General features: G+C 37.2%; 1 protein-coding gene across 1 annotated transcript; it reads right to left on the reverse strand.

Moving 5' to 3' along the window:
- Positions 1–447: 447 nt before the first annotated feature.
- LOC125661071 (signal peptide peptidase-like 2B) lies at positions 448–23,013 on the reverse strand. Its single transcript, XM_048892953.2, has 14 exons — positions 22,788–23,013; positions 18,380–18,514; positions 15,285–15,470; positions 14,044–14,133; positions 13,215–13,354; positions 12,336–12,508; positions 10,241–10,334; positions 9,307–9,420; positions 7,504–7,585; positions 5,949–6,023; positions 5,153–5,309; positions 2,537–2,620; positions 1,589–1,749; positions 448–952 (listed from the first exon to the last, which is right to left on the reverse strand). The coding sequence occupies exons 1-14, from the start codon at positions 22,839–22,841 to the stop codon at positions 815–817; spliced, it is 1,683 nt and encodes a 560-aa protein (XP_048748910.2). The 5' UTR covers positions 22,842–23,013; the 3' UTR covers positions 448–814.
- Between the last annotated feature and the right edge of the window lie 275 nt (positions 23,014–23,288).

A 23,288-nucleotide genomic window follows, 5' to 3' on the forward strand; every position in this document is an offset into this window, starting at 1 on the left:
CTTAGATATTCTGTGTCTGCCCAGAGGGAGGGTGCAGCTAACGAAATGGCACATCGTGTTCTTTTTTCGCTATAAATTTCAAACCACGTTTCTCCCATGAGCTGTTGTAATACACGAGCCCCACAAAGCTAGGCCTATCCCTCACACTGAGAGTCTACAACCAATAATGTTATCCCGCTTGATAACAAAGCTACATGTGAAATATCAAATCAATGGAGTACACACTGTGACATGTAGTGTGTCTCTTCATGCTTTTTCTATTAAGTTTCATAAAGTAGTAAACAGAGAATATATCTGTGTCTAGATTAGATTGAATCTTGACCTTGTGATTAGGAGGTAATGGACGTTTAAGGGAACTAGTATAACAAGTTCTTAGATATCGAGCGGATAATACTTGGATCTACAGACTGACAACCGACAGGTACAAACCAATAAAAACAAAATATAGACAAGAATGATCAGTTTATCAAATTTATCAGAATATTTTTCACAATCGTCCTGCAATTTCATTACACACCGACCAAAACAGAAAATAAGTTCCACTGAAAACAAACAAAAATCATGTTACTCAATTAAACAAGATTACAGTAACTACACACATGTATATCATATGTACAATTGTTTCAAATCATGTAAAATATATAGTTATCAACGCCCATTTTATCATTGTTTGGGAAATAATTGGAAGAATCCGGTACAGTGTTCCATAGTCAGTCAACAAAGAAATATATTGAAATGCTACACATAGCACACCTTAACACACAATGTCCTACAAAACAGATCTTTTATTTTTCATTGAACCACTCGTGTAGAGTTATTTCCTGGTGTTTATCAACAGTCTGCTCTCACTCCCTCCGTCAGAAGAGCCGTCACTGCTGCTCTGGTCCGCTGACTTGACTGTTGTAACAGGCGCCCCTGTGTTGATTTCACTTTGAGGTTTTGCAGTATTTCGCTGAAAATCATGAAAAAAAGTAATCACAAAATAAGACACATAAAACACAATACCTCAACTATATCCATGCTTATTTATGGCAAAACTGATATTGAGGAATGACCTTGACCTTTATGTAGCTTTAGGGATTACTCTCCCAAGTTTCATGTGCAACCAAGATTTTTGCCGACATTCAACGAAACAGATCAAACACAACTCGACTGTGTGATCTGGTTAGGATAAAGTAGTTAATACCGTTCTGTGTTATTATTAACTTGGACAATGACATGACGACAATGACACGATAACAATGACACGATGATAATGATAATGGTGGGATAACGAGGACAGAATAGTGTAATGACAACACCCAGAAATATTGTCCTATCTTCTCTCCCAACCAGTCCATGGTCATCCTTCAGATCCATTGTCAAATAGCACTATAGGGCACAAAATGTCATACACGGATTCCATTTAATATGACCCTAAGCTTTAACTTATAATTACAAGACATAAGAACCTACACATAATGTACTGTAACTAATTCGAATTTTAGTTTCGACTCTGAAGTTCAAATATTACAGTAGAAAATCATTAGCAATTAAATTCAGTGCAGTAGAATTTTGTTTTCATGTAAGTCAGTATAGATCATTTTACCTGTTTAGAAATACCAGCCCAGAGGGAACGGGCCTCTCCTCGTAAACAGCCAATCACAAATGTTGTACCAAGAGTACAAGGCACAAGATACAATAAAGCCGGTTGGCCCTTGCCCATGAGATAGAGTGCAACAAAGGTTATCAAGAGGCCAACTGCATAAGCTGAAATAAAAGATATACATGTATTCTACATTATATAACAGTTAAAGCCAGAAGTAACCAAGTCTGAATAATTCACTTATTTACATATTGTATACTGGGAAATGTTTGTCCCCATTTTGTTTTTACTCCTTTCGCCCTTCTTGTCAGGGATCATATTTAAGACTGGGCAAAAAAAAAAGAAAGACAAAAAAAAAACCACCCAGTCCTTCTCATTCAACCAGTCTCCACCTAAGGAACATGTATAAATTATTGATATCCTTATTCAAAATTCATAACAACAACACCAATGCTATGGATAGCAGCTCCAAAGTAAGACCTAGAAATTTGTGATTGATAACAACATTTGAAAAAGTGCTTTCTAACATTTTACGAAAAATAAGCAATGCAACCAATACAAAACTGAGGGAGTGTGTGTATGGGGGAGGGGGGGGGGGGGGTCCTTTAAACTGAGTCGGAAGCAATCTTGCAAAATACAAATACCACCCTTCATATAAGGGCACTACTTGCTGACTGGTCGTACAGGTATTCATACTTGCTCAGGTAAAAATAGAACATATTTTGAAAAGGAAATCAAACAATTTCTAAGTTTAAGTTTTCTCAAAATGTAATAAATAAATTTAGCACAACTGTGTCTAAGTAAAATTAAAGCAAACTAAAACTGTTTGCAAATATAGAATGGCAAAAAATAGACAGAGAAAAAGAAACCATAGGGCAAAAATAATCTTGTATACAGTATTCTCGATTTATCTTCCTTGTACAGCATAATGTGTCCACTTCTGTTTTTTACCTATGACTGTGGATATGAAATAGATTGGTATACGCTTGGTTGTCATCTTGACATCAAATCTGTGATTGTAGCTGATCAATAAACCTACAAAGAAATTCATAATAAATGATCAATAACCAAACAAAGAAATCAATATTCACTGATCAATAACCAAAGAAATCAAATATATCTGATTATTAATGCTACAAAGAAATCAATCCCTGGTTTACAGTGCTTATAGATACAAGTCTCAGATTTAACACAGTAAACTAATTTAAGAAAAAAATTTTTGGGAAAAAATGATTAGATCCAGTTATGACCTTGACCTTTCACCTCACTGATATAATGTCTTCATCTGTTTAAGACTAAAATTGTGGTATATACTGCTCAGGCCTACAGAAGATGTGTAAGCCTGGTAGATGTAAAGATGCTTAATTTTCCCGTGGGGATCCAGGTTAGAATAGGTCTTCAGTACCTATTGCTTGTTGTAAGAGATGTAAAGATGTTTAAGTTTTTTTTTACAGCATCTTTTATACCCATCTTGTCCTTGACCCAGATTTGAACGACCTTGAATCCACTTAAAGGTCTCGTGTAAGCTCTATCAAGTGGACACATGGTTACTGTGAAGGTTCTTACTGGTTTGCTCCTACATATTTTCGTGTGAGAATTTCAAACCCTTTTGTGACTCAATGATATGTGAGGATTCTTTAATAATAATTTTTGTTGTTTGTGTGGATTTTGAGATCTCTACTCTGGACCCCAGTGAGCTAACACTAGAAAATCATTCAATCTGCAACATCATTGATTGATTGTATATTGTTTAGTGTCCCTCACCAGAATATTTCACTTGAACAGAGACATCACCATTGCCGGTGAAGGGCTGCAAAAAGCTCGGCGCTTACGGCCTTCGAGCAGGGAGGAATCCTTATCGTGACACACCTGCAACAACACAGGGCCTCAGTTTTTGCGGTCTCATTCGAAGGACCGCCCCATTTACTAGTCCCTGTTTATGACAAGCAAGGGGTACTGAGGGTCCCCACAACATTCTACAACATCAATTTGAGAAGTTGTACGTAGCATTGTTTTTTATATTAACGAGAAGTTCCCTATATGTATCTAATTCCCTTGGTAATCTCATAAAGTAAAACACAGTTTTAATGAATTCACGCTTATTGCAAAGTGATATTTTATTCCTCGATGAAGGGATACAAGATAAATCATTTAGTAATTAAGATATTAAAGATAATGACCAAATTTTTTAGTAAAGTAAAAAGAAAGGAAAATTATGAAAATTTTATTAGATATTCAAGGCACGAAGTTTAGTTATAAGAAACTGTTTTTCACAGACCCAGGAAGTTCTCTATAACTGTGTTGTACTGTATAATGAAGGTTAGTTATAACAAACTGTTTTTCACAGACGCGAGAGGTTCAATATAACTGTGCTGTACTGTATAATGAAGGTTGGTTATAACAAACTGTTTTTCACAGACCCGGGAGGTTCACCATCACTGTGATGTACTGTATAATGAAGTTTAGCTATAACAAACTGTATTTCACAGACCCAGGGGGTTCACTATAACTGTGTTGTACTGTATAATGAAGTTTAGCTATAACAAACTGTTTTTCACAGACCTGGGAGGTTCACTATAACTGTGTTTTGCTGTACTTATCCAAGGTTGAATTTAAAGTTGATGAAGACGCCTCCCTGCAAGCTTAGCGATTTTTTCATCAGTGATTCTCGAGAAAATTTTGCATTACTTTTATAAATTTTTTGCATTGAAGAAAACGAATCGCACAACCCTATTCTGTCAGTCTATTCCTATTACTAAAACGCCTTCTGCATTTATGCTGTGAATTTGAAAACACAGTAAAACACAGTTATGTCAAAGTGCTGGGAACAAACAATTTCAATTCATTAACAAACATAATTCAGTACATCTAATAAGTTCATGATGTGTTTTAAAACTACCAGGGATGAAAATCACACTGCTGTAAGCATGCATTCATTATCAGCTTGGTCCCATGGGGATCCGGGTTAGAATAGGTCCTCAGTACCCCTTGCTTGCTGTAAGAGGCGACTAAATGGGGTGGTCCTTCGGATGAGACCGCAAAAACTGATGTCCCATGTCACAGCATGTGTGGCACGATAAAGATCCCCCCTGCTCAAAGACTCTAAGCGTCGATCACAGGCCTAAATTTTGCAGCCCTTCACTAACAATGGTGACTTCTCCATATGAGTGAAATACTCTCGAGTGGGACATTAAACAACACACAATCAATCATCAGCTGGTTAGCTATGACTGTTTGTACAGTAAAAATAGATTCAGTACATATTACTAACAGAACATCACAGATCTTTAACAAAATCAATGTCCCTCATGAAAAGGTGAAGATAACGAACTGTGATCAATCTCATAATTCCTATAAGGAATAGAAAATTAAGAGTTGGGCAAACACAGACCCGTGGATATACTAGAGGTGGGATCAGGTGCATAGGAGGATTAAGCATCCCCTGCTGACCGGTCACAACTGCATTAAACACTATATTTTGATCAGGTAAACAGAGTAATCCATAGTCAAAATCAGTTTGTAAAGAATGGCCTAACAAATAGTATAATACTTTTACATTCTACTTACCTGGAACAACAATGTCACCAAATCCTAACAAAGAGAACTGGACTCCATAACAGGCAGTCCACAGGTGTGGCACTTTAAAAACCATGGGGATCTGTTCCCCTGACGACGACCCCGCTGAACCCCCTGTAGCCACCTTAACCATCACACTCTCCCCCGACTGAAAAGGAAACAAGAGAACTGGTAAAACTAACTTCTTCAACAGAGAACCAGTCAAACTGACTTCTTCAACAGAGAACCAGTCAAACTTACTTCAACAGAGAACCAGTCAAACTTACTTCTTCAACAGAGAACCAGTCAAACTGGCTTCTTCAGTAGAGAACAAGTCAAACTTACTTCTTAAATAATAAAATCTATAAACTTTTGATGTGAATGTAAACCAATATCAATATGAATATTTGTATTGTGACTGGAGTCAATATTACCGTAGATGTAGTGATATTGAAACAATATAATCATTATATTACACAGGTTATAAAACTCAATCCCAGATCCTCACAGATATAATCATTATATTACACAGGGTTAGATATAATCATTATATTACACAGGTTATAAAACTCAATGCCAGATCCTCACAGATATAATCATTATATTACACAGGGTTAGATATAATCATTATATCACACAGGTTATAAAACTCAATGCCAGATACTCACAGATGTAATCATTATATAATATTCCACAGGGTTTGATATAATCATTATATCACACAGGGTTAGCTATAATCATTATATTACACAGGTTAGATATAATTATTATATTACACAGGATATAACACTCAATCCCAGATACTCACAGACGTTATGTAAGGCGTGATGAAGACAAAGAAAATGTCGTAAAAAAATAACAGCACCATCAGAACCACACAAATCTGTAAAATAAATAACATAAACACGTCATGAAATGCTGAACTGGACATTCAGGGGCCCCCTGTGTACTCAATAACATTCAGGGGCCCCCTGTGCCCTCAAAAACATGCAGCACCCCCATGTGCACTCCACATCTAGTCTAATTTTGAGTCCTTGACCTTCCTTCAATCTTTCAAATTCAGAGAACAGATTCCTTACCACTACACCTAAATCAACATTTGTGCAAGAAATCAAGAACACATCTGACACACGATTTCAATCTTAAATACATAATATAAATGAACATATTCAATCTAATCCATTTACCTGAAAAATTAGAAAACATGACATAGAGAAGAGACCCATGCTCACCCGAGTCATCTTGACCCCGCTAGGTTTTTTATAGAAGATTTTGAAAAGAACTTTACCCTTTCTGATTCCATGACAAATTTTGACCTCATACTATGACCTAGACTTAACCTCATTGAATTCCAGGACAAAATGTGATCAGAAAAGCTCTGAATGATTTAAGGCCAAACATTTTTATTACTTGGTTCTATAAGGCCAATGCTGTCAAAAATAGATGAAGGAGGTTTTTTCTTTCTATCTAATAAAACACAGACCAGGAGTTTTTTACTAGAATTCCAGCTAACAGAAAATATCTGGAAAACCTCCCACACAAAAACCTCCCGCACAAAAACTTCCCACACAACAACCTCCCACACAACAATCTCCCACACAACAACCTCCCACACAAAAATCTCCCACACAAAAACCTCCCACACAACAATCTCCCACACAAAAACCTCTCACACAACAACCTCTCACACAAAAACCTCTCACACAAAACTCTCCCACACAAAAACCTCTCACACAAAAACCTCCCACACAAAATTCTCCCACACAAAAACCTCCCACACAACAACCTCCCACACAAAAACCTCCCACACAACAATCTCCCACACAACAACCTCCCACACAAAAATCTCCCACACAAAAACCTCTCACACAACAACTTCCCACACAACAACCTCCCACACAACAACCTCCCACACAAAAACCTCTCACACAACAACCTCCCACACAAAAACCTCTCACACAAAAACCTCCCACACAACAATCTCCCACACAAAAGCCTCTCACACAACAACCTCTCACACAAAAACCTCTCACACAACAATCTCCCACACAACAACCTCCCACACAAAAACCTCCCACACAATGTGCCTTTTTGTATCTGTACAGATATTAACGCCTAAGTAATGAAATATTTGAACTGCATAACGCCGCTAACCATTCGAATAATTTCATCTGTTTATTCAAACATTAGAATGACCCAGACTAAGTCATATGTTTTACTGACAGGAGTAACTATCTAAAATATAGTCAGGGATTCTGGATTTGGTTTTTGTTTTGTTTCTGTATTGGTAGAGCACATAAGAGAAATTCTATTTTAATTGTACCTTAAGTCAAGCATGAACTGTGCACACAAAACCACTGTACCTTAAGGTTTGGGAGCCGCAGAGTCTTCAACATGTTGACACAAAATGCAAATCCCAAAATATCCTGTACAATCCAGGCGAATCTGAAAGTAAGACACGCTATATAAAGACCAAATCCCAATATACCCTATACAATCCAGGCGAATCTGAAAGTAAGACAAGAGGCCCATGGGCCACATCCGCAGAGTCTTCAACATGTTGACACAAAATGCAAATCCCAAAATATCCTGTAAAATCCAGGCGAATCTGAAAGTAAGACACGCTATATAAAGACCAAATCCCAATATACCCTATACAATCCAGGCGAATCTGAAAGTAAGACAAGAGGCCCATGGGCCACATCGCTGAGTCACCTTGGCTCATATCTAATTTTTTTCCTAGATATATTCGCATGTAAAACTTCAATCCTTATTGTGACCCCCCTACCTACTCCCGGGGGCATGATTTTTTCAAAATTGAATGTGGACTACGTCAGGAAGCTTTCATGTGAATGTAAACTTTTCTGGCCTAGTGATTTTGTAGAAGAAGATTTTTAATGATTTTTCCTACATATTTATATGTAAAAATTGATCCCCCATCGTCGCCTCATCTTACCCCAGGGGGCCATGATTTTTAACAAACTTGAATCTGTACTATATCAGGAAGCTTTCATATGTATATCAACTTTTCTGGCCCAGAAGTTTTTTAGAAGAATATTTTTAAAGATTTTCCCTAATATATATTTGTATGTAAAACTTTACTTTGATCCCCCCTTGTGGCCCCATCCTACCCCCGGGGGCCATGAGTTTTACAAACCTCAATCTGCACTATGCCAGGAAGCTGTCATGAAAATTTCCACTTTCCTGGCCCAGTAGTTTTTGAGAAAAATATTTTTAAAGATTTTCCCTATATATTTCTATTGCAAAACTTTGATCACCACTTGCGGCCCTATCCTACCCCTGGGGGCCAAAATTTTAACAATTTCAAATCTGAAATATTTCAGAAAGCTTTCATGTAAATATCAGCTTTTCTGGCTTAGTGGTTCTTAAGAGGAAGATTTTTTAAAGATTTTCCCTATGTATTTGTATGTAAAACTTTGATCTCCTATTGTGGCCCCATCATACCCCACGGGGCCATGATTTTGACAAACTTGAATCTGCATTATGTTAGAAAGTGTTCATGTAAATTTCAGCTTTCTGGTCCAGTGGTTCTTGAGAAGAAGATCTTTAAAGATTTTTCCGATATAAATTATTTGTATGTAAAACATTGATCCCCTACTGTGGCCTCATCCAACCCCCGGGGCCATGATTTGAACAAACTTGAATTTGCACTATGTCAGGAAGCTTTAATGTAAATCTCAGCTTTTCTAGTTCAGTGGTTATTGAGAAGATTTTTAAAGATTTTTCCTATATATTTGTATGTAAAACTTTGATCCCCTATTGTGGCCCCATCATAACCCCAGGGGTCATGATTTGAACAAACTTGAATCTGCACTATATCAGGAAGCTTTCATGTAAATTTCAGCTTTTCTGGCCCAGTGGTTCTTGAGAAGAAGAGTTTTAAATGACCCCACCCTATTTTTGCATTTTTGTGACTTATCTCCCCTTTGAAAGGGACACGGAACTTTATTTGAACAAACTTGAAAGCTCTTCATCCATGCATGCTTGTAGCCAAGTTTGGTTGAAATTGGCCCGGTGGTTCTGGAGAAAAAGTCGAAAATGTAAAAAGTTTACAGACGGACAGATGACGGACTTGTGACAGGTAATCAGAAAAGCTCACTTGAGCTTTCAGCTCAGGTGAGCTAAAACCCAATAAAAACTACTACCTGGCTTTTCTCTCGATTCCCCAGACCACAGCCACACCCAGACACAGCACCCCTAGTATAATGTCACGGTACAGCGGGCGCTGACGTAGAAGTGGAATTCTGTTACTAGGCAACCTGTAAATTAGTGTATCTTCCAAATAAGTGTATCAAATTTTTATACATAATTATCTTCCAATCAATGTGTCAAATTTATATATATCTTCCAATAAGTATCAAATTCATAATTAATGTCCTAACCTATATAACAGTAATGGGGCGTGTCCTCACCCCCTCAGTATATAAAACAGTAATGGGGCGTGTCCTCACCACCTCAGTATATATAACAATAAAGGGGCGTGTCCTCACCCCCTCAGTATATATAACAGTAATGGGGTGTGTCCTCACTCCCTCAGTATATATAACAGTAATGTGTCCTCACTCCCTCAGTATATATAACAGTAATGGGGTGTGTCCTCACTCCTTCAGTATATATAACAATAAAGGGGCGTGTCCTCACTCCTTCAGTATATATAACAATAAAGGGGCGTGTCCTCACCCCCTCAGTATATATAACAGTAATGGGGCGTGTCCTCACTCCCTCAGTATATATAACAGTAATGTGTCCTCACTCCCTCAGTATATATAACAGTAATGTGTCCTCACCCCCTCAGTATATATAACAGTAATGTGTCCTCACTCCTTCAGTATATATAACAGTAATGGGGCGTGTCCCCACCCCCTCAGTATATATAACAGTATTGGGGTGTGTCCTCACCACCTCAGTATATATAACAGTAAGGGGGCGTGTCCTCAGCCCCTCAGTATATATAACAGTATTGGGGCGTGTCCTCACTCCTTCAGTATATATAACAGTAATGGGGCGTGTCCCCACCCCCTCAGTATATATAACAATAAAGGGGCGTGTCCTCACCGTCTCTGTAGCGGACTGACTTACCTTGCTTCCCAGGGGATTCTCCTACACAGGGGTTCCAGGCAAGCAAACAGGCCAATGGTCCCCGCCAAACAGAACATAATGATCACCACATACACTGTAAGACAAGCAGACTCTAAACTCATGTTTCATTTTCAGTCTTCACGAAAAACTTTGTGAAGTACAGGCCCTTTGGGCCTTCCAGTATAATAATTTTGCAAGCCTGAACAATATTTTAATGGCCCAAAATGTTTTTTCTAATTTGACCACTTGTCATTTGCAAGGTGTTGCATGCTGATTCTACACTAAAGATACATGTATGTTCTAATGTAGGAAAATACATATCAAGATGATCATAGTTAGAGAACAACTGACATTAAAAGGATTATCTTATTTTATTTTTCAACATATTAATCTCGAAGATACATCAGCAGCTCATGTTCTACTTTGTTTTGTAAACACCACGTACAAAATATTTTGTTTTCTCCAGAATTAAATCTTAGTAAAGGCCCACCCTCGGTCAAATGGGGCATGCATTTTCGTTCTCTTTTCTCCTTGTACGACCGTTTTTTGTTTTTTTATTTGGATCTGATGGTTGTGTTTACGAAATACGCTTGTGAGGTCTCGAATTTCACGGACGAGCCCCCTCCCTACACAGACACTGGAAGTTAATGTAAATATATAGTATGTGCATGTATTTTTTATACGTGCACATACTATATATTTACATTAACTTCCAGTGCCCTTGCCTCCCTATAATACTTCAGAAAAAGCAGCATGGTTGATCGTTTTTCGATGATTCTGACAAAGCCAGAGTCAATCTCACGCTTTATTTGTAATATATACAAAACATACAATAAAACATTTACAGGCCCACCGGACTCCTGGGTTAAATATTTTTAGAAGCCCGATCCCGATTTTACTGGCCTCGGGCATCGGGCCACCGGTTAAAGTCGAAGACTGCATTTTACAGTAAAACTCGGTTACAGCAAACACACTTATAATGAATTCCTGCTTACAGTGAAGTGATTTTCATTCCCTGTAGTTTTATTACATGTTATGAACTTATTGAATATAGTGAATTATGTTTGATATAATGAATTAAATTATTCGTCCCCAGCACTTTATTATTAGGGTGTTTTATCATACTACAAAGTACTTGGCAATGTCCGACTTAACTACACGCATTCACCGACCCTGTTACATGTAACCATTGACTGGACTCAGTGTGGCTATGCATGCAGTTACACAATTAGTATACAGTAACGTAATTACATGTAACAACAGAACCAGATATATGTAACAAATTTTCTTTCATTTGAGCAGTCAAAATTTGAGTAAAATCTCAGACTGAAGTCTACATTTTGACCTAGGATTATTTCTAGAAATCCAGTAAATCATGAGAACGAACATTTGACTCGGTAATCAAAGCAATAATAACCTAGATAGCCAAAAAAGTAACCATTGACCTAGATAATCATAGAACCACTGACCTAGACAATCATAAAGTAACCACTGACCTAGATAATCATAAAGTAACCACTGACCTAGATAATCATGAAGTAAATACTGACCTAGACAGTCAAAAAAAAGTAATCACTGACCTAGATAATCATAAAGTAATCACTGACCTAGATAATCATAAAGTAACCACTGACATAGAGAATCATAGAACCACTGACCTAATCATACAACCACTGACCTATATAATCATGAAGCAACCACTGACCTAGATAATCATAGAAATAACCACTGACCTATATAATCATAAAGTAACCACTGACCTAGATAATCATTAAGTAACCACTGACCTAGATAATTATAAAAGTAACCACAGACCTAGATAAATAACCACTGACCTAGATAAATAACCACTGACCTAGATAAATAACCACTGACCTAGATAAATAACCACTGACCTAGATAAATAACCACTCACCTAGATAAATAACTACTGACCTAGATAAATAACCACTGACCTAGATAAATAACTACTGACCTAGATAAATAACCACTGACCTAGATAAACAACTACTGACCTAGATAAATAACCACTGACCTAGATAAATAACCACTGACCTAGATAAATAACTACTGACCTAGATAAATAACCACTGACCTAGATAATCATAGAAGAAATACAACAGGACCAGGAAGGTACAGACAAGCAGGAAGAAGACGATGACAGCTGTAATGGAGATGTCCGGCTCCTCGTCTGAATCATCAGCGTCATCACTGTCCCCTGTCTTCCCGGCCGGCTTCCCTGCAGCAATCTGTGTTGATTTCTTTGAGCTATCAAAATTTCAAGTGGTTCAGAATGATATTTGGGTAACAATGTTAAGAAATGTCTAGAAAGCTTCACTATTAACTTTCATGTTCAGGCTTTTCCATTTACCATGAGACAATGAGAAAGATAGAATATGACATAATTTTATGTGTCTGCAGTCTTTCATATAAAATGCTGGAGATGAAGACGAACATTGTACACTATATACATGTAATAACTTTTTTGTATACATCAAAAGTGCATGTTAAGGTTTAAGTTACAGTGAGTGATATTTTATTATGTAATTCCTATACTGTCTTGTTAAGGTTTTAGTTACAGTGAGTGATATGTTATTCCTATACTGTCTTGTTAAGGTTTTAGCTATAGTGAGTGATATTTTATTATGTAATTCCTATAATGAGCATTGTATCATGTCTGGCTTGTGGAAGGTTCTTATAAAAACAATATAAACTTGAATTCCGAAAATTCTAATCTATTGTGAAAATGTGCAATTAGGATACTTTTGTATGTACCTTTAACCATAGTCAATGCTAAAATTAAAACGAAGTTTAATATTTCATTAAAATAAAGATTTGGGTTTGATCAAATGTATAGCATTATAAAGATAGAAATTTCGGGTATGTGAAGACAATGATGTAATTCAAATAATATGTCGCGGTGCTACAAAAAAAAAAACCATCACGAGGTTACCCTCTCCCCCGCCACTCTTACTCTGACGTCGAAGTCTTCCCCGCCCAAAATCCACCCACAGCAACACAAGACACGGCCAGCACACCGATGATAATGACGGTGAAATCGAGGCCCCTCGCACCCAGCGCTACCAACTTCACCTCGACGTCTGGTCCTTCTTTCTGCAACAACAAGGTCTGAGTCACGTAAACTGAAGAAATTCTAATATTGTAAGACTCATAATGAAAGGTGAAGATAACGAACAGTGATCAATCTCATAAATCCCATAAGCAATACAAAATAGATAGTTGGGCAAACACGGACCCCTGACACACCAAAGTGGGATCAGGTGCCTAGGAGGTTACAAGCATCCCCTGTTGACTGGTCACACCCGTTGTGAGCCCTATATCCTGATCAGGTAAATGGAGTTATCCGCAGTCAAAATCACTGTGCCAAGAATGGCCTAACAATTGGTATAAAACACGTCAGGCGGCATTTGACCCAATGATAGGTTGTATTGACAATGTAATGTAACAACATTTGTACAACACACATATGTAGGTCAATCACTTCCTTGTACAAAACATTGAACAAAACTTACACGGTCAAATCACTAAAACAAAGAGAGAGGGTAAAATCCCATGAAAAATGATCAACTTACTGTACACCAACTTTTATTTGCGACAATTTCATTTCGGGATTTGTCAGTGATAAACTGGTTTGTGGCGGCTATTTTTTGCAACCAATATTATCTTAAACATATAAGGACTGATTTGCGACAAGAAATATTCGCAATGATGAGGTTCAGGCGAACCTTACAAAAATTTCTCGCACCATTATAAAAGTTGGTTCACATTGATCAGCATCTTACCATTATGTCCACAAAGTCTGCGGTTCTGATACTGGCCACTACTATGTTGATCGTGTCGTAGTCTGACGTCTGATTGGCTCCGGGATTCACCTGCAATGAGTTACACACCCTCTGTATCCAACCCAGTACTCTCCATAATTCAACAGACCTCAATGATGAAGGAATCAGAACCTCTGGTTACATGTGTTGATTGGATTGATTGATTGATTGATTGATTGACTGATTGATTGATTCTATATTGTTTAACGTCCCACTCGAGGATATTTCACTCATATGGAGACGTCACCATTGCCGGTGAGATGTGTTGGTTGCAAGCGATTCTCTCACAGTTATAAACTCATACAATGAAATTAGTTCACTAACTGATCATGCTGATTCTTAGGCAACTGTAGGTCTTTATCAATGACAACTAGCATCACCCCAAGACAAGGGCATTTAATCCTACTGTGAAATCATTAAGTTTAACTGGGGAAGCAACAACTGTCATCAATTTTTGCTCTGACATGGGGTAAAGTTTTCGCCTGGAGGTTATAAAACGTTTACTGTTCTCAAACTCAAACTCAGCGATGTTTGTTTTGAATACAACTCTGAGCAAGCTCAAAAAAAAACTCGAAAAATATTGAGCATTTACTCCATTTGAATATGAGAATGATTTTATAAAACTTTTATAACCTTCACTTTTTGAGTATGAATACAATTTAGAGCACGGCGTTTGAGTTTGAGTATGAAAATGTGTTCAAAAAAGTTTTATAACCTCCAGGCCTGGCTTACATGGTTAACAGGATAGCCTAATAAAGCTTAAGAACTTTCTTCCAATGGGGTCATTATTCTTGTTTTGCAAAGATATTGGTGGTGGTCGTAGGAGTGGTGGTGGAGTGGTAGAAGTGTGGGTGGAGTGGGGGAGGGGGTGGTGGTAGTCATTAATGTGAGTACAAGCCAGAGTGTTCAGAAAAAAAAAAAAAGAACTGTGTGTCTGAATGGATTATAATATTACTATCTCACAAAGAACTATTGCCAATAGGAAGACTCGAACGCGAGTCACAGAGGTTAAGCATGTGCACTACCTCTGTACTATTAATGGAGTCCCCGCCGACCCATAAAAAAATAAATCTACAGTATTCTGTTAGCAAGATTGAAAAGTATCGCCTCATGAAAAGCATTAAACAATGAAAAGCATTAAATCGTGAAAAGTATTAAACCATGAAAAGTATCGCCTGCGACCTTGAATTTTTATTTCGTACCATGTCACTGGAGACGATCAGTATCCCAGCAGCCCCGTGGTCCTGAGCCACCCTGGCTTTCTCTGTGAAGGTGCAGTTTCCTCTGGCAATGGCCACAACCTTGTCTGTGACATTTGTGTTGTTATTGTAAGCATTGGAGAGGTGACAGCCCGGGTCCCTCGACAGATCCACTAAGTCATAGACCGTCTGTAATATAGAAAAATACACTAAGTCATAGACCGCCTGTAATATAGAAAGATCCACTAAGTCATAGACCGCCTGTAATATAGAAATACACTAAGTCATAGACCGCCTGTAATATAGAAATACACTAAGTCATAGACCGTCTGTAATATAGAAATATCCACTAAGTCATAGACCGTCTGTAATATAGAAAAATACACTAAGTCATAGACCGCCTGTAATATAGAAAGATCCACTAAGTCATAGACCGCCTGTAATATAGAAATACACTAAGTCATAGACCACCTGTAATATAGAAATACACTAAGTCATAGACCGTCTGTAATATAGAAAGATCCACTAAGTCATAGACCGCCTGTAATATAGAAATACACTAAGTCATAGACTGCCTGTAATATAGAAATACACTAAGTCATAGACCGTCTGTAATATAGAAAGATCCACTAAGTCATAGACCGCCTGTAATATAGAAAGATCCACTAAGTCATAGACCACCTGTAATATAGAAATACACTAAGTCATAGACCGCCTGTAATATAGAAAGATCCACTAAGTCATAGACCGCCTGTAATATAGAAAGATCCACTAAGTCATAGACCGCCTGTAATATAGAAATACACTAAGTCATAGACCGCCTGTAATATAGAAATACACTAAGTCATAGACCGACTATAATATAGAAATACACTAAGTCATAGACCACCTGTAATATAGAAATACACATACCAGAAATTCACCAGAAAATTTCACACAAAATTTCACACAGAGAATTGACAGCACACCTATCTTAAACTAAATGTGGTATGCCTTCGGTGCTTAGGTACAATACAATTGTACAGTGCTAGTTGATTGTATATTGCTTAACATCCCACTCGAGAATTTTTCACTCATATAGAGACAGGGTTTTATCCAGCATTTAGATGTTACTACCCCTTTTATATAAAGGGGAAATTTTGAGAAATCCAGTCATGAGTTTCCATGGAATAGAATATCAACAGATTATAATAGCCATAGAAATTGATTAATTACTCATCTTATCTATATTGTAAGTCTGACAATTATAGAAAATGACTTAGAATATAAAAAAAAATGATTTTTGTTGAAAATTCTTATACAATTTTGTGAAGTTTCTACAAATGAAGGGGATTTTTTTTATCTGTGGAAGGGGAAATATCCATTTGTTGCCAAAGGGGAAAGGTACCTTTTATCGGTAGTAAAAACAACCTAGATAAATCCCTGAGAGATGTCACCACTCTGGCTGCAAAATTTAGACCTATGCTCTGAGCCTCAGCACTTACGGCCTTCAAGCAGGGAGGGATCTTTATCGTGCCGCACCTGCTGTGACATGAGGCCTCGTTTTTTGGGGTCTCATCCAAAGGACCACCCCATTCAGTCATCTTTTATGACAAGCTATTCTCACCCGGATCCCCACAGAAAACACTGGTAAATTAAAGGTGACCTTGAATATCATCTATACCTATCACTTCCAGGTCATTCATTCTTTCTAAAGAAATTAAGAAACACTTTTGTCTTGCTTTTTCAACAACATTGCTGGCCATGTGTCCCCTGTCACCACAAAAAAGTTGAAGCACAAAAGTCCCACAACTCCAGTAAAATTTGTTGAATCAAATTGGTGGTGCAATCTGATCAAAAATGCTACAAAAATTGAACAAAATGTGTTGGGCGGTTTCGGAAGAGTTGCGTCCACAAAGTGTTCCTATAGCGTAGCATGTACAAATTCAACAAAGTCCCAAAACTCCTGTAAAATTCATCAAATCAAAATGGTAGCACAATATGATCAACTAAATATGGTGACTAACAATCCTACAAAACTTGAACTAAATTCATGGGGCAGTTTCGGAGAAGTTGAGTCCACAATGTCATTTGGGATGGACAGATGCATGGACACCAGTAATTTCTATGTCCCCTTCCATGTTGTGGTGGGGTACAAAACTGTTTTCAGGGTTCGTCATTAACCTTTTCCAGCACTATTCTGTATGGACTAGTGACTATAGTGATGTTCATTAGTCCACAAAGCATCTCACTAGTCCATCCAGTATATCATATAAAATGGTCCCATAAATAAATTTTTTTATTCAATAGTATTTAATTAACACTTCACAGTTTCAAACAATTTTTTTTTTTTTACATCTACAGTAGAAAACTACAACCATACTTTATTTTGTTTTCACGATTTTCAGCCTCTGAGTTACTGATGTAACCCCTTTTATAAACGTCCATGTGTTTTGAAGGTCAGCATGTCAGTCCATGCGAAAGTGTTTTGGACCACACAGGACATTCGGTCCTGTGTAATCAATGAACACACCGGACCGAACTAAATTTTGTCAGACCGAAAAACCTAATTTAAAAAAGTGAAACACGTGAAAATGCAAAACCAAGGAAATCTTATTTATTATACTAGTAATACTATACCAGGGATCCCTCCCGTATATTACTTTAGATGGTCCATGCGGTTTTAATCACATTCATTTGCATATTTGGATTTGTGTGCTATTTTTTCTTATAACAAATATTTAAATGACTCCGCATCAAAATAGTAAAGTTCAAAACCGGACACTGAGACATCGGACATTTCGGTCCAGTGTAAAAAATTATGCATCGGACCTCAGGCACTGTACATCGGTCAGGTCCAACGGTCCGATGTCTTTTGCATAGACTGGCATGTCACTGTCATGCAAACACTTAACCATATACATGTATGTAATTGACCATAAGTTTAAACATATAAAAGAGTCAGAATTTTTTTTCTAAAAACTTAAACAATTTAATTCAAGATTGATATCAAATATTTTCATTAGTCCGTACGGACTAGTCCGATATATTTTTTTTAATCTCCGACTTACAAACACAAGGTAATTAATTTCGAACCCCGAGTTTGTGCCCATACTTACAGCGGTATTCACTTTCGTTGACAGAGAATGGAACTTGGGGTTGTATGTGATACAGAAATGATCAGACCACTTCTTGTCAGGATAGGAGGTCTGTGAACCAGAGTAGTAAATATGTGCATCATTGTCACATGCAACCTGAAAAACAAACACACAATTAAAACGAGCCTAGAAACAGCACATGTGTATAAAAATATGAAGATTACAGTGATCAATCTCATAGCTCCTATAAGGAATATAAATTAGAGAGTTGGGCAAACACAGACCCTAGGAGATACCAGAGGTGGGATCAGGTGCATTGGAGGAATAAGCATTCCCTGTTGACCAGACATATTTTGATCAGGTAAACGGAGTTATCCATATGTGCCAATTAGGACGGCCTAACAATCGGTATAAAACACGTCGGACAACATTTGCCCCAACAACAGGTTGTATTCAAACAACAGCGCGAGCAAACCACAATACAGAGAACACCCGCAGTGTTTGTACTATAATTAGTATGTACTATAATCAGTATGTACTATAATTAGTATGTACTATAATTTGTTTGTACTATAATTAGTATGTACTATAATTAGTATGTACTATGATTAGTATGTACTATAATCAGTATGTACTATAATTACTATGTACTATAATCAGTATGTACTATTATTAGTATGTACTATGATTAGTATGTACTATAATTATTTTTCTCCGGTAATCTATACGGGTCCGGATAACATACATAGGATTCACCACAGTGATTCATTTTGAAAACGGATATCAAGGAAAGTGGACCCCCTGTGATTATGATCGAGTCCCAAGCTAAAATCAAAGAGCCCAAATTTTATTCTTTCAAACTGGCAGCCTGAAAGTCACGGGTTAACAAAAAACAAGATGAGGAAAGGATCGAACTTCCTTGTTGCCCCCTTTTGAGAATAAATGTTTTGCTCTCTCTCGGATTTCTACATTTCTAATGCTTTTTCTATCAACATCCAATGTCAGAGTGCACACCCTGACTGTCAACTATTTCATAAATAATATTTCTGAGGACTTATAGTCCAATGAAAATCTGTCACAACAGATTAACATAACCCCACCCCCCCCCCCCATCCCATAAATTAATTATTGTCTGAAATTCACTCAGTCCTTTAAAGTATCTTTAAAAATGGCTTCCTTTTTCAGTATAAATTTCAAATTTGGGTCTTAATTGTGAAAACAGGGAAGATTTTCTACTCTTGACAGGAGACACTTTCTTCTGCTTAATGCAGGAAGTCTCTGTTACTTCCAGATATCAGACACCGCAACCAAAAACTCGTACTTCCAAAGTAGTTTGTTTTAAAAATGCCTGCATTTCTTTGTTTCATTGGGGAAAATGTCAGTATGTTGTTTATAAGTAATTCAACCCGAGATAAGCAAGTTCCTCCTCGACATTCAAGTTCACCTGACACTACGTGATAACGTTAATTTCCTCATAACTGGGCTTCAGAATACTATTTTTAGTACAGTTTGACTTTCAATATATCAAATTTTTATAAATGTTGACTCTAGCAGAGTTTATGAAAGACGCCCTAGTTTATAAAATACAAAATTGCAATTTTTTTTTTTTTATTTCTAACTAGGATCAAATTTTATTGTTTTCATAATTAATATGATTATAGTGCAGTGATCTTAATGTTGACATGACTTCATATGTAAAAAACAGTAATGGGGAGGAAATGCAACAGATCAGACCGGGATTCAAACCCGGCCCCCTGAATCTCCAGTCAGGTGTTCTACCAACTGAGCTAACTGGCCACCAGCGATTAAACTCGACTGACCGCTACATAATAAATGGGTCAACACATTTGTTTTTCTGTCATGATTAAGATAAAATGTTAGGGGTAGTCTTCATTGGAGTTAGGTAGGACTTGGTACAAGGAAGTTAACATTCTCGTTTGATGTCAACATTTCGTAAATTCTATGATCGTGATAATGACCTTAACCCTTTCCTTCATTATGACGCCTTTGGACGCCTACCGTGATTTGCAGGGAGACGCCTTTAAGACTTTTAACATTCGATCACTTATATTATAAAAAATTATGACTGTCGGCAATATCCAAAGTCAACACTCGATTCAAAATATCCTTTTCTTTCTCTATCTCAAGTTATCAAAAGTTCAAGTCTTAGACATTATTTTTTTTTTTTTTTTTTTTTTTTTTTTTTATAATTTATTCTTTTTTCATATTCACATAATCATCAGTAGACATTATTTATTTCATAATTACCGATACAAAATAAGGTGAAAAATCAACACGATACAAAAATAGCCATTTTTATTTTGATACCTGAATTTACCAATACAACAGTTACATGCCATTGGATCAAATGCTGTCTGACGCGTTTCATACCAATTTTGTTAGGCCGTTTTTAGCACACTGATTCTGACTGCAGATTAAATTCCATTTACCCTATCAATATATAGGGCTCGCGGTGTGACCAGTCCAAAGGGGATGCTTATTCCTCTTAGTCACTTGACCCCACCTCTGGAATATCCAGAGGCTTGCCCTTCTCTTAATTTTGTATTTCATATTGAATTTATGAGATTGCATCACTGTTCTGCATTTCTTTTCTTTTTTTAAAATTTATTTTCAATAATCCAGGGCTTGAGGCTAACTTTTTACATCACCAGTCCTGCTGGACTGATAAGGTATAATTTCAACCAACCTGCAAAAATAATTACCAGTTCACCAGAGTTCTCCACAAATAATTAACGTACTTCATTAATGTCATTAAAATCAAATAATGGAATTGAACTCGATATGCCTTAGGCATAATTTCAACACTTCTCATACTTATGTGAGACTTATATTTACTAACCGGGTTCGTGTGATATCTACAGAGGAATGCCAGATGCGTTTTTAAGGTTTGATAAAAGTAGGTTTTTCATAATTAACAGATTAATGACATTCAGTGCACCAGACATTTATCCAGTCATGGACTGACGGGTATATATGATAATTTAGAGCCCTGTGATCTAATTTCTTGAATAAAGGCGAGTATGTAGGGCTCAGAATTAACATATGTCTGTCAGTCCGTGACTGGTTAAACAGCACTCGAAATTAACATGTGTCTGTCAGTCCATGACTGGTTAAACAGGGCTCAAAATTAACATATGTCTGTCAGTCCGTGACTGGTTAAACAGGGCTCAGAATTAAAATATGTCTGTCAGTCTGTGACTAGTTAAACAGGGCTCAGAATTAACATGTGTCTGTCAGTCCGTGGCTGGTTAAACAGGGCTCAGAATTAACATATGTCTGTCAGTCTGTGACTGGTTAAAAGTCTGGCGGACTGACTGACATTTGTTTTAATCAGTCCGATGGGACTGGTTAATTTTCTAAAGCATCATTTTGGAAAATATACTCAATATGAAATTTTATAAACACTTGGCATGCTTCGATCTGTAGATACGAGATGAATCTGATTGGTAAATATAAATCCCACATTTAAGTGTTACAATATTATCTGAGGCATATTGAGTTAAATTTCATTTTAATAAATAATAACATTAACGAAATATGTTTAATTATTTCTGGAAAACTGTTGGACTGGTAAATTTTCCTGCGGACTGGTATACCCCATCAGTCTGGCTGGACTGGCGACATAAAAAGTTAGCTTCAACCAGGGGATCTGTAGCTACAATAGTGAGACTGATCTGTGCCAGGAACAGGCCCTTTGTAAGACATCATCAGGGGATCAGTAGCTTCAATAGTTAGACTGACCGAAATCTGTGTCAGGGACAGGCCCTCCATAAGGAGATCTGTAGCTTCAATAGTTAGAATGATCTGTGTCAGGAACAGGCCCTCCGTAAGACTAGGGGATCTGTAGCTACAATAGTTAGACTGACTTATCTGTGTCAGGGACAAGTCCTCTGTAAGGGGATCTGTAGCTACAATAGTTAGACTGACCGGGATCAGTACCTACAATAGTTAGACTGACCTATCTGTGTGAGGAACAGGCCCTCCGTAAGACATCATTCTAACGATAGAACATTCTATCTACAGTACAAACAGTGGGCTAGTCAAGCACTCAGTGACGTCACTGACGTGTAAGTACCCGGGGGTATATGCTATAACTTTTGAACATCATTCATTTCACTGGAAATGTACAAGTCTCTAAAGTTTTTTTCCAGAAATTCCATACTTGTACAAGTCTCTAAAGTTTTTTTCAGAAATTCCATACTTGTAATTATTAAAAGAAAACTAATCCAAAAAACTAAAAGTCAACCCATGCATCCATTTTGTCATTATTATTATTTCTTATTTGTTTTGCCTCAAGTCATATTATAACAGTGTTATAACAGTTATAAACGAGACAGTCCCACACACAATCAACAGCTCGCAGACTTTCTCATTTCTTCTTAAGCCCCGTTATCACCCCCTGACTTACTTTATCAATCCAAAGGGACGAGCACACCACGATAAAAAGAATTAACGTCGTCATTCCGTGTGCCACATTTACAACCGTCTCTGTCAAGTAGGCCTTCTGACTAGCCCCGTCTACTCTGCTTTCATTTTCAACGAGCCTGCGCAGTTGTGGAAAGAGAGATAACTCATCTTTAACTGTTTACTACTTCCTAAAATCCTCATTGATGACGTTAGGGACTACTGTGAAGTGATTTAAAAAAAACAAACAACATATCTGATATTGTTTCTGCTTTTATTCACGCATGTTTACCAGCATGGACACTTCACGTTAGGAGGTGAAAAAGAAAAACGGTGGCGGATCCAGGATCAGCAGTTTCAATGAAATCGAAGTACTGAAAGTGCTGAAAAGCGCTAAGCTGACTTCATAGTTATGTCTGTAATGTGAGAAACAACAGGAGAGGAAGCTCATGCATTATTATTTTTTTATTTTCACACAACTAAATATATTTTCTATAAGGAAATA

This window comes from Ostrea edulis, chromosome 8, assembly GCF_947568905.1.
Source record: "Ostrea edulis chromosome 8, xbOstEdul1.1, whole genome shotgun sequence".
NCBI classification, from domain to species: domain Eukaryota; kingdom Metazoa; phylum Mollusca; class Bivalvia; order Ostreida; family Ostreidae; genus Ostrea; species Ostrea edulis.